The sequence below is a fragment of the Lepisosteus oculatus genome, chromosome 2, assembly GCF_040954835.1.
Source record: "Lepisosteus oculatus isolate fLepOcu1 chromosome 2, fLepOcu1.hap2, whole genome shotgun sequence".
Lineage (NCBI taxonomy): Eukaryota > Metazoa > Chordata > Actinopteri > Semionotiformes > Lepisosteidae > Lepisosteus > Lepisosteus oculatus.
In genome coordinates, this window is record NC_090697.1 from 63,592,668 (window position 1) to 63,605,553 (window position 12,886).

A 12,886-nucleotide genomic window follows, 5' to 3' on the forward strand; every position below is an offset into this window, starting at 1 on the left:
TAGGTTGCTCCATATCAGAGACAAGTGAATGTTTTCTAGACTGTTAGAATACTTACAATTACTTACTTATAATTACTTAAAATATACTAATCATAGGAATTGTATTTTTAAAGAGGTAGAAAGGAAAATAATATTTTCTTCAGTCTTCAGCTGATTTCATACTTGGAATGCTGAAATAGACAAGTAAAAAAGCTGGCTTTTATGGTTATTAAAATTAAATGAATTACAGACACTAATGTGATTTTTTGCGAGAAACCCAAATAATGCCTACAAACTGTTAGCACAGTTTAAGACAGAATAACCTAACCTTGTGAAAAAACCTTATAGCATTTCCATAGAAGCAAACTGTTGAAAAATTTAAATCAGTAAGGCAGCCAAATTGTATTACAGTTGTATGGCACTGAAACAGAGCAAGTGAGCCTAAGTTATGACAGTCAGGTAATTAACTTCCTAAATTAGCTAGGAAACTAAAAAAAAAAGACAAATGTCTTTGAAATAGCACCCCTGAGATTCGCCAAACTATACGGCACATTCACATGTGCAGCGCCACTCAGTGACACATTAGCTTTCCAATTTCCGCACTGAAACACAATGAATTAAAACCACCACCAACAAAACTATGCAGCAGATAATTTGAAAGTAGTGCAATGAAGGTATATCTTTCGTGTATCTGACTTAAAAAAAAACTTGATTTACCTTTTATACTGATTGTTATTCCTAGTACAGAGTTTTAACTTGGATATGAATGACTAAATGATTATCAACTTAATATTCTAATGATTTGATATTCTGCTCAAAGTGTAGTGACAGGTCTGTCATGGAAATGTTCAACTGTCATACTGTCGGTGCCTACTCCAAGGATTTTACTATGGCTTTATTTAAGATAAAATCAGCAAATACTTATAGAATATATAGAAAGATGACCACCATTTCATAGTATTATGTAAAATCAAGTTTAATAAGGCAATATGATATTGTGAATAAATACAGAGGTAATAGCCACTTATGAAGTTTAAAAGGTCAAAACAAAAAGTATCATCATAAATAGTTAAACCTGCATCAGAGCTGTCAATTTATATATACATACTGTATATAGTTCAGATCAAATGCTTTTTAGCTTTAGCTAATTTTTAGCTTACATGCAAATATTATAAAATATAATTTAACTTATGTACATCTTTATGTTTATAATCCAAAGATTCAGAGATTCAGAATCGATGCATCAATGCAGAGTTAAAACGTAATGAAATACTGTATCTGTATTGTGTTAAAGTTTCTCAGAACTTAGATTGTGAATATTGGAAAGCCTAAGAGAACCAATGTATCTTCGATCTGGATTTCACTGAGAAGAGGGCAAGGGCCTCTCTAATAGTAATTACACCTCATACATAAACAAGAAGGGACCCAGATGTTATGCTTCAATACCTTATGCAATCACCCAGCATAGTGTCAATGCATAACAAGACTGTGATCGCATTGTTTTCCCCATCAGCATTAATTCAGAAGCAATTAATAAAAAGTTACTTGCAGCAGCAGGTCACAAAAATCACAGGGCACTGACATTTAGCACAATTGTCATTCACATCATTCATGGAGGGGCCAAATGGCTGCATCCTGAGATAGCAATTTTCAAGGGGATTCTTATTGAGTTACCTGTGATGACAACACTTTCTCTTTTCTTATCTCTTTTTTCCTCCAGTCATGCTTAAGCCTTTTCCCTCTTGCTCTGAGTCACTTATGACCAGGTCATGGAAAAACACATGTCAGATAAAAACACGCTCTAGCTGCCTCTCATACTGCTTGTGATCTCTCTCATAAAGGCATCAATTTGCTATGATTAAATCTGAGTTCCGTTTGAAAAGGCTGGGTTATCAAAGGGCCAGCACACAGGGTGCCTAGAGGCTTCAGCCCTCTGCAGTGGCTGTAAAAAAATAACCCCCCAGTAAGCACCTGTCTTTTGCAAAAGCTAAAAAGTAGTGACACACCTGGATATACACTCAAACAAATACACAAATACAAACAATATACAGTAACTTCTATAGGCAGCCTTGCAACCCCTCTTCAAATAGCACAGCTGCCTGATCTGTTATTCCTTGTTTACGCTGTATGGTTCACTTCATATCTTTGCCAATTACTCTGGTTTAAACTCATCTCTAGCTGGAAGGTTTTCGAGAAATGACTTATTACTAGATGGATCCCAGTTCAATTCTCAGCCCTACCTCTAAATCATTATTTGCTACCAGAAACAAGTTATTTAAATCTCTTGGCTCATTCCACCAGATGTGATATAAAACAGTGGCCCTGATATACTATAGGTGATTGGAACAGTAGCTGTTGACACATAGTTATTTTATTAAAGGCTCAGTTAAATAACTAACCTGATGCTTTGTTTATGATTTGCTTTAGAACACCAACTAGGGCACGCTGTTGGGAATACAGATAAGATATAGAGGGAAAAGGAAGAAAATAGAAAAAGGGAATGTAATAGCAACATTTCTGAGTTAAGGTTACTGTATGTTCTTCATCACTCATGCTTCTTCATTTCTATACTTATCAGTATAGAAACATACTGTATACAACCTCTGTGTCAGTCCATGTCAATTCAATAAGCCAATATCACCATAAATAACAGACTTGGTTGAAAATGAGCATATTAGTAAAAGCAATGAAAACATTTAATTGGTTAAATCCTAATGAGCAACATAATAAACGTATATCCTACAGCTGGAAAAAGTCACAAAGTTATAGCTGGTGCTCTGACATTTCACTGAATTCACATTACATACAGTTGGTAAAATCTTGAAGCTGATTAAGATTTGTTATCACCAGAGATTAACAACAGAAGTTCTATTGTGAAGGTTACAAGGTAGTAGCATGTGTTGCCACTATTGGAAACAATACTCGTATCATCATCCAAGTGTGTACATGCACAGTAGGCACTTTGCATTATGAGGTCTAGTGGGATTCTGTCTCATTATTCCCAAGGTGTTTTCACATGAGCATGCACTCACAGCAAGTGAAGCAGTGAAGAGCAGCAAGTGAAGTCCCAGAGCTTGATCCATGTAGCATTTGCAGTCAAGGTGCCATCAATCACTACAGGTGGAGGTATGCAGTGACTGCACACTAATGCCAAAACTATCACACTTGGATGATGATACGTTGATCTTAGAGGGGTGCCATGAGTTGCTTTCTCCCAGATTGTGGCCTCAAATTCACAGACAATTAAAATTGCTGTTTGTGAACACTCTAGACATCAAGTGAGCTATAATGCACTAGTTTGGTCCAGCCTCCAATACACCAATAGTGCAAAAGAGTTGTCCTGTTTATGCAACAGTTAAAGTCACTTAAGGTGATCACAGTCATGAATAATCTACTAATCAAAATGCGCTAAAACATATGAAAAAATGTATATATTATTTATCTAAGAACTTACATGTACAAATAAAGTGATACATTTGTTTGGAAAAATTGCTCAGTATAGTTCACGGGACAAATTTGTTTATACTGTACCTCGGAGTAGACCATTTTCTCAAAAACACAGTGATGTCAAAGCTAAGAACTTCTGAAATGAAAACACAACACAGCCACCAAAAATCACACTTAGATTTTTAGTTATTTAAACTTAACATAAAATAAATATAATACTGAAAAAAATACTTTTTATCATTAAAGACTCAGTGTGTCATCAAAAGATTTATTTTAACACTATGAGACAGATCATACAAAGGAGGTGGCATATTTTAGATAGTATAACATTGGACACACAGGTTCGTTATCACATTGATCTAATTTTGGAATAAATCTAATTTTGGAATGTATCTCTACTCTAGAGATATAAATGATTTTACTGAAAAGAACTGTCTTTACAGACCTAATTGCAGTTTCAGGACAAAAGAAAAAAGAAAGCAATTTGTTTATAAAAATGAAATTGTAAGTATGCGATAGATTGCTTCTTTGGGCATGTTTGACATATTCCTTCCCACACGTGAACATATGAATGATGATGACTAAAAAAGGAAAAAATCTTTAATGAAATAGACTGAAGTACGACTGACACTGCATGATTAAAAAATTATGTTTTCTCATGATATACTGCCTTCCACTGCTAAAACTTAGAAAGAATAGGAAAACAATATAGGATTTGACCAAATGGTATATGACATTCATCCACCTGAGCTGGACAGTATAATAGCGAAAGTTTGTTATGATTCTTGCACTGTACCTTACCAGGGAAATTTACCACTGATTGTGATCTCTATACTATTTTGTGATTACTCCTGCTGCTATTGTTTTATGTGTTTTGGAATTAATGATTTAATTGCTCAGTGCAACACCTGCAGAATCGTGACTCTACAGAACCGAGCTGATATACTGATATACTACAGTTGTGAATTCATACTACAGTTGACTGTAGACAGATAAAGCATTGTCACAACTTGTGACACCTGTATACCTATTCCCATAAGAAATATCTGTAGGAAAATGCACTATTTGAACACCTGAGTTTATACACAACAGATTTTAGAAAGAAAATGTAATTCTCCTTTACAAGTATTTGAAATAACTAAAAGAAACACACAGTAAAAATTATTTAAAGTTCTTTGAATCAATAATTTGAATGAAGATAATAAGCAGTAAAATCTACAGTAGTACTAACAATTGAATGTGCATTAAATCAGAAAGTCATACAGCACAGGCAAACTATCAAACTACTTATTTATATTTATCAAGAAATCACTTTCTTAATCCTATTCAGAATTGAATGTCTGAAAATGTAATTCTGTCTATAAGTACTCTTTTTTCCATTTCTCTTTTTTATATCTCTGGAATAAAGATGTAAAAACTGAAATTGTGCACATAGTTAGATGAATGTTTGATCTACAGTATGTCACAGCATTTCTAATTAAACATCTTAAAGTTCTAAAATAAATCTCTTGATTTATTTGTGTGGTTTCTAGATTCAGTGAATAAATTCTGGATGTGATTTTGGTGACTGTATGATACTTGTTTCAAATACTATTAGCTTCTGAAATTGCTGTGTATTTTTTCATATCTAAAAAGTGGGCTGTACCATCCAAGCCTTAATAATAATTTTCCAGCAATTATTAGGAGATGACCATTTACATTTCAGACTAGTCTCTATGGAAATTGCTTTAATTTTATTGATTTTCAAATTTGAGATACATGGTGACCTCAAAATGTTTAAATGATTTGACAGGGAATAACCCAGCAGTTAGTAAATATCAGTACTACATCAACTTTTTCTAGTAAAAAGGAAATTCCAAGATAGCAAGTATTATGATTTTTCCAATACAGCTGCACCTGAACTTATTGCCACTTTTCTTGCTAGCTTGCAATATGGAACCAACTGTAGGATGAAGTGAATTGAAGGGAAAACACCACACACTGATCTACAGTATTCCATATCTCACAGAAAAAAGGCAAGTAAGATGGAAAAGTAAGATGACAAGATATGAAAGACATGACATTTCCTAAAGGAACAGGTAAAGGTTCATTCTACTGTATGTTGGAAGGTAAAGAAAACAGACACAACATACTGTAACATGTCAGAGTTGTGAAGATCAAAGATCTCTTCAAACCGTGAGTTCCCCATTTCACCTCTAATGGCCACAATCTTTCCTTTTCTTTTTTTCTTTTTTTCGTTCTCATATGCTTTTTTTATTTGCTACTTTCCCTATGTCCCTCACACCCGAAGAATACACCACAGCTGATATGTTGTGTTTCTTTTCTTTACCTTTCAGCATGGAAGGAACCTTTACCTGCAGTCTGTGCATTCAGACACAGCTACCTACTCAACATGACATTTTGTAACCAAGAAGACCCAGTATCAGCAAGGTTACAGAAAGCAATGTAGTGTTACCCAATGTAGCAAAAAACAGTAGATAATTTTCTGTAAAATAGAAATAGAACTCAGGCTAGACATATGATTGCTCTCCAATAAAAATCTGTCTTGGCATGAATGAAGCCACTGATTCTGACTGGCAGCAGAGTTAAAACCCCCAAAACATTCTTAAAGAGGCCATTATGGCTGAGATTTCCCTAAGGGGAAACACGATATTCTTTTCCCTCCATGATCTTGGCATGTTGGTTTCTCAGGCTGACCTACAGACCCTGCAAGCACACTATAATGATTCACCCTCAGCAATCGTATACGGTATGGATGAGTTGCGATCTTGCTAACACTCTGCCAAACGGCCCCCTTAGCGAATAAACTCTGTAGTCATTTCATGAAAGAAGAACAAAACTGATTGTTTCCAGGTACTGAAAAACCTGTCTCAAAAATCTAGCACCCTCATCAAGAAATGATCAGCCATTGCCCCAGGAGAAGTCATCTCCTCAAAGAGAGCAGTAAATCAGGCAGGATAGAGGGGATAAGACACATGTCTTCTGAGGAAGAATCAGATAGAGGCCAGGCTTTACTGTGACATATGAAGCATAAGGCCCTAGGATGCTATATGCCCTAGGATGTTCATACCAGGCTGTAAAATGTAACAGCAATAGTTAGAGCTTGAATTCTCTACAATATTCAACAAAACTGTTTATTGTATTTAAGCGATCACTTCTTAAACTAACATCTTTAACAATTTGTTTTTTATATACTGTTTAATAAAATAGTGTTGAGATAATTGAGATCATACTGTATGTGACCTGCTCTGCCAAATCCAGACTCTTCAAATTTGATTCTCAAAATGTGACACATTTGTTTATGCACATACCCTAGTTTCTAAAGTTACCTATGGAAATCTGAAAAAGAAAAATACATTTTCTATGATTTAGTATATTTAGATACATTCTGACAGTGAGATTAATTCATACTGTTATTGTAATTTATTTTGTGAAGTTTTGGGAAACCGTACAATTTGACTTCAGTTTTCAGAAATGGTTGGAACAGGTCCCATGCTATGCAATGAGGCAATAATAATTAGAGAGAAGGTTCTCATAAAACAAAGAAAATCATATAGCAAAATAAGGACTCGAAAGAAGAGTAAAAATGAACAGATACTGGATGTTACTAAGAGTATCGTATTATGCCTTTACATTGGCAAATCTACACTGTCAAAAAGAGAAGCAAAATAGGTAGACTTCAGATGAGTACTGTAGATTCCATGTGTGCTATAATTTAGAATACAGATTTGACTCTACCTAACAAACCCTCTTGGAAAACATTAAATTAAATTAAGATAGCATGCTTTATTGGCCCCAGTTAATCCACACTCATATCATACTACATCTATATACACTGTATTGCCCCTACAAAAATCAATAGAAACTAAAATACATATCAGTTTCTTCATAATTGTACAAAGTCCAGGAACCTCAAAAACACAGTTGAATTGCCCTGCCATTTTGAAACACTTGCATGGCCATAGCATAAATCACAACCTTCTGTGTGAGCATCTGTGTGAGGCTCTGCATGATGCCTAAGACCATGCTATCCCAGTTACCCGCTGTGTTAACATCTGTTCCATTTTTGTGTTTACTGTTGCGTTTCATTCCTATTATATCTGTGCCAAGACTGCTCATTATAATATGGCAGAGCCCTGTAATAATTAGAGAGCTGAACATGCAGTTGTATAATTAACGTAGCTGAACAGAAAACTGAATAAGTTTACACAATGATACCTCAGTGAGGCGATCCAGAAGAATGATTTATTTTATGCTGGCAATTAATTTTCTTTGCAGAAAGAACATAGAACAATAGACTACTACATATGAAAACTGACAGAGCTGTAGGGTAGACAATGGAAACCTGAAAATATCCAATGAGATATGCACATTTTAACAAATTTTATCAAGTTAAATAAATGCAGTAAGGCAACTTTGGAATCTATTACAGGACATCTTATTGAAAAAAAAAATGCTACCGGCTGTATTCACATAACTTCTCTCCGTTAACCTGCTGTGACTCACATACTTTAGCTCTGCATAAATTAATATATATTTACATTACATTACATCCCCTAAAACTGTTCAGATCACACAGTTTCTGATGGCTGTGAATAATGATGCAAAACAATTTGAATATGTGTCCTTGAATATATTATGATTCATTGATTCCTTAAACTTGAAGAAAGGCAGAAAGGAACAAAGAGAATGGAATCCTACTGCAAGGGAAATCTCTAGATATGATACAGTGCAGATTAGTACAGTATGTAAAATCTGAGACCAAGTATCTTTAGTTTGCAGATGTTGAAATAAATAGATTATACAAAAAGATAATCTATGTTATATAACATATTTTCTCCAAACTCAAAATAAAATAATTCAGCTAAGCTAAAAAAAAAAACATTTATTTAAATAAAACTTTCACTGCACAGTAATTTGAAGTAATTCAGACTTCTGTATGATATTTACAATAGAAGTTATGTTAATAATTACATAATAAATAATACTAATACTATAATAAATACATCATAAAAAGTCATTAAAATATAAAATATATAAACTAAATATATTAGTTTATTTATTTATCTCTATTTAAACACTTAGTGAGACTAAGTTTGGATTCAGGGCTGTTTAACAGTCCCTAGAAAGAACAGTAGTTGAGTCATTACAGTAAGCATCTCAATTACAGTGCATTGGAAGCCTTATTTTCTATCATCAAACAAATGACCGAGACAATTCCACCTTTCAAAAGCACTGAAAAATTTACCTCTCATTCCCCGCAGTGGAAATGGTTTTTAGGAGGATGGCGGATCATACCTCGCATTCTCTGGAGCCTGAGATGGTGTAGGTGCAGGGTCCTGTCCCGTTAACCAGCACATCCATGGTCTCAGAGTTTGTGGGTTTGTAGTCCACATAATACTCCTGCAGGGGGGAGCTGAGTGTACGCTCGGCCTCCCGTGCCTTTTTCCTGCGTTTGCGGACCATAGAGTGCTGCTGCAGCTGCTTCATGCTGCTTGGGTACCGCTTCCATGAGACATAGATCACCAGGAGGATCATGGCCACTGAGAGAAAAAGTGCCACGCTGCCTGCAATGATCTTGTGGAAGGAGACGTGCTCGAACTCTGGCTCCGGGGATAAGGTGGAAGCACCTGAGGGTGAGGGACTTGGAAGGACTCCTTGGGACTCCTCCTCTCCCAGCTTGGGCACAGTAGGCTTTGGGGGTAGCCTGGGTTTTGGTGGAGTCTGGGCAGGAGGGAGAGGCTTTTCAGTAGAAGGTGCAGGTGTCTCTTTACAAATGCTATAAGCCTCCACAGCGTCCATCACTTTTTCCCCTTGCACCTCCTTGGGACCAGCACAAATCATGGTGGTCTCCTTGTTCCCCTTGAAGTTTTTGAGCCAGGATACCAGGGGGCAGATGCTAGGGCTGCAGTCCCACACATTGCCAGCAAGGCTAATGGTGGTCAGGGAGATCCAAGCAGCAACTGCCTCCTGAGAGACGTTGCTGAGCTTGTTAGAGTCCAAGTTAAGGGTCTGAAGGTTAGGCAAGCACTGATAGATGCTGGCCTCCGCCACTTGAATATCATTTCCTGAAAGGTCCAGCTTCTGCAAGGAGGTCCAAGTCCAGGATAGACCCTGACTGATGGAACGGATGCGGTTCCACTGCAAATAGAGTGCACGCAGGTTGAAAAGGCGTGGGAAGTGGGAAAAGTTGATCTTAGAGAACTGGTTGTGCTCCAGATGTAGTTCTGTTAGCTTGAGCAGCCCTGCAAAGGCATTGCGTGTCAGGCTACGTAGGCGGTTGTAGCCGAGATCCAAGAATTCCAAGTTGCGGCAGTCCTGGAACACTCGGACAGGCACGCTCTTTAGGGAGTTGGAGCGCAGGTGCAGGCTGAGCAGCTTGCGTAGCCCTTGGAACTGCCCAGGTTGCAGAGCTTGTAGCTTGTTGTAGGACAAGTCCAGGTTACGCAGGTTGGGGACAGAATGGAAAGTGGTGTTGTGGAGCTCTGTGATCTTATTGGAACTCAGGATGAGCTCCTTCAGTCGGCGGATGCCTTGGAAAGCATTGCTGTCTACACTGTTGATGTAATTATGGTCAAGGTAAAGCCAAATGAGTTGATTGAGGCCAGAAAACTGGCCGGCTCGCAAGCTTAGCAAGCTGTTATAACGGAGGGAGAGGCCTTGGCAGCCTGCCGAAACATTGTTTGGTACGTCACGGAAGGCATTAGACTCACAGTATACAATCTTCCCATCACAGCGGCAGCTCCTAGGGCATGGTCTTTCCCCCAGACAGAGAGACACGAGAAGCCAGGCCTGAAGGAGTAGAGACACAGCCAACCATCCACCTCTCATTAAGAACCCTGTGAAGACAAATTCAGAAAATTTTCTCTCATCAAGGTGGTTATGGACTTGTAATTCACATTTATAGGTTAAACAGCTATCTAAGCCATAGCCAAAGCCTAACAGGGTAATACAGTAAACATACTTCCATGGTTTGGAGACCCAAAACCCTACAGGTTTTATAGCAATCTGAAATCCTTCAGTTTAAGAATGGCTACTTCAATAATGTGCAAAAGCTCAGGCAGAATGAAAACTAGAAGTAGCTCTCCAGGACTGGAAAGGAATATAACTAGGCTTAACACTGAAAGGACAGGCTTCTCCATCTGTAGTGCTAACTAGTTGTTTTATTTTACCCACATGACCAAAGGGATAAAAAATAAAAATGCAAACCAGCTCATTTAGATTAAAATGCAAGAGGTGATGTTTATGTACATAAACCTGGAGGCGTTCAATTTAGATTTTGCACTTCACTCTGAACTAGAATGAAGCACTTAAGGACACTGAATGATTCATTGCTAGATTTTTTAGAGTAAACTTCATTTCAGGCTTAATTTATTGGTTACAATGTCGAAAATAAAATCTAAAAATGGTTTGGTTTGTATTTTAACCCTACCACAACCCAATTCAATTTTGTGCTATAATGACTTTGTGATAAGCCCCTTTAAATGAAGGTTGTGTCTAATATTATAGCAAACCACTTCAGGAATCATGAACCATTTTAATAGAGCAGACTGACTTTAACAGTGCCTCAAATATAACAGATATACTGTATGAGGATCTACTGAAAATATTATGATTAGAATCTAAAAAATAGACAAAACTGTGACCAAAAAAAAGAGACAAGACAATCAAACTGGAAAAGTAGAATATTAATTTCTAAGGAAGGTGTATACTCCATGTGTTACATGGTACAACACCAATATATTTCAACTTGAGACACCTGCAGAGCTCTCTTCAGCATAATGGACAGCACAGGGTAATGGATAATGGGTTGTTCAGTATGGTTAATGGTTTGGTTCACACATTTTATATTTTGAATTCTGTAACTACTGTATATGTTACAATTTAAATTTCATATTTTAAAGTCTACATTTTGGCTTTCTTCTATATCATTACTGACCATGTGAAGAACTATGTGAACCCATTTCGTTTGCAAGTTAGAAAGAGAGAAAACCTTTGCGCTGCAATCAAAATATTATCAATATTGCCAGTCATAATCTGTGAAGCGTAGACTAGAATACCCACTGGAGAGTAACCTCCACATGCAAATTCACACTTACTGTATGCAGCTTGCCCAAAGACAAAACAGCAAAGCAAGAAATAGTCTTAAACAGATGTAAAACATAATGGGCCAATATTCATAAAGCCTGTTTAATAACGCTAGTTTAATAACACTAGATACTAACATTAATTTTAATGAAAGTAAACAATTTTTCACTATAAGGAATTTGGTTGCTTCTATAATGGCTGCTGCTACTACTATTTTATCAATCTAATTGACATCTGCAATGCCTTTAATATCTATGTTTTTCAATTTTAAGTATTAAACTCAATCTGGTGTGAAATTAATGAGTTTTTTAGCACCCATTGATCATAATTTTAAAATTATAAACACTTAACCAAAGAAAGTTCAGAATTCACATATTTCTCATTCTCAAAGGTTATTAGCACAGCTTCTTTGATTAATTCTCTGATCAATTTCAGTACAATCCAAACTAATACAACTGTACAACAAAAAATTGTGTTAAATCAAAATACCAGAGTATTGTTACAGCAAATTGTGATTATTGAAGAATCTAGATACAAAGGGTAACACCTGACTTGTGTCAGCATTTTCAGCTCTCAGGAGCTTTAAAGCAAGGGGATATTTGCTGAGATGTACAGTAGGAATCCGAGATTCAGTGATCAAAGCAATCGTAAAGTTTACATTGATTTACTTTAGTTAAGTAAGTTTTCGATAAATGATTATATGTCAATCATCACTTCAGAAAAACAGCATAAAACAGGCATGTTGGGAAGAAAAAGACAAGAAGACACAGCAGGGATGACTAGAGACAGAAAGGCAGAAGGCAAAAGCTCCTAATCCTGATGATCCAGAAAGCCCAGACTGTAGTTAGGTATTTGAAACTTGTTAAAACAGCTTGCTATTTTGTTGTTGTAGGGAACTACAGGTTGTAGGTTGTGGGGGAATAATCCCCCAGTTAAAAACAGCCTCTCCTTGTTAGTGGGAGATATGCATTAATATTCTGTTTGGTTTACAAGGAAGCTTTATCTCTTATTTTGGCCTGTATAGGCATCATATAAGTGTTGAATACTTGGTAGGAATCTGTAGTTTTTCAGGGTGGTTAGGACATTACAGTAGGCCTCTGAAATGCCTTTCTGGTAAATGTGTACATAGTGCAACTTGTGTGTTGTATTTTTATGTTGTGTGTTGTTTTGTATATCATTATTTATAAATATTTGTTTAACCCAGTGTGTATGAATTATTACTCTTTTCATCAAAGCTGTGCCAGAGACCAAAGAACTCAGGTGCCTCCAATTATACCAACGTCTTGGGTAAATACTTAGCACAATCTCCAAGTTGGGGGTTATGATTATTTTAATTATTGATTTATCGGCTTGGTCATTTTCTGATATTCAC

The 12,886-nt window shown here is 36.4% G+C and overlaps 1 protein-coding gene across 2 annotated transcripts in view; it reads right to left on the bottom strand.

Moving 5' to 3' along the window:
* LOC102690782 (leucine-rich repeat transmembrane neuronal protein 4) overlaps positions 1-12,886 on the bottom strand; it is a 160,609-nt gene that overhangs the window by 135,512 nt on the left and 12,211 nt on the right. Inside the window, exon 2 of one of the 2 annotated variants that reach the window (XM_015346213.2) lies at positions 8,725-10,265. In XM_015346213.2, the coding sequence (XP_015201699.1) occupies positions 8,725-10,265 (1,541 nt within the window). Of the gene's footprint in view, positions 1-8,674; positions 10,266-12,886 lie in introns of both variants that reach the window. The other variant, XM_015346222.2, reaches the window with a different exon arrangement.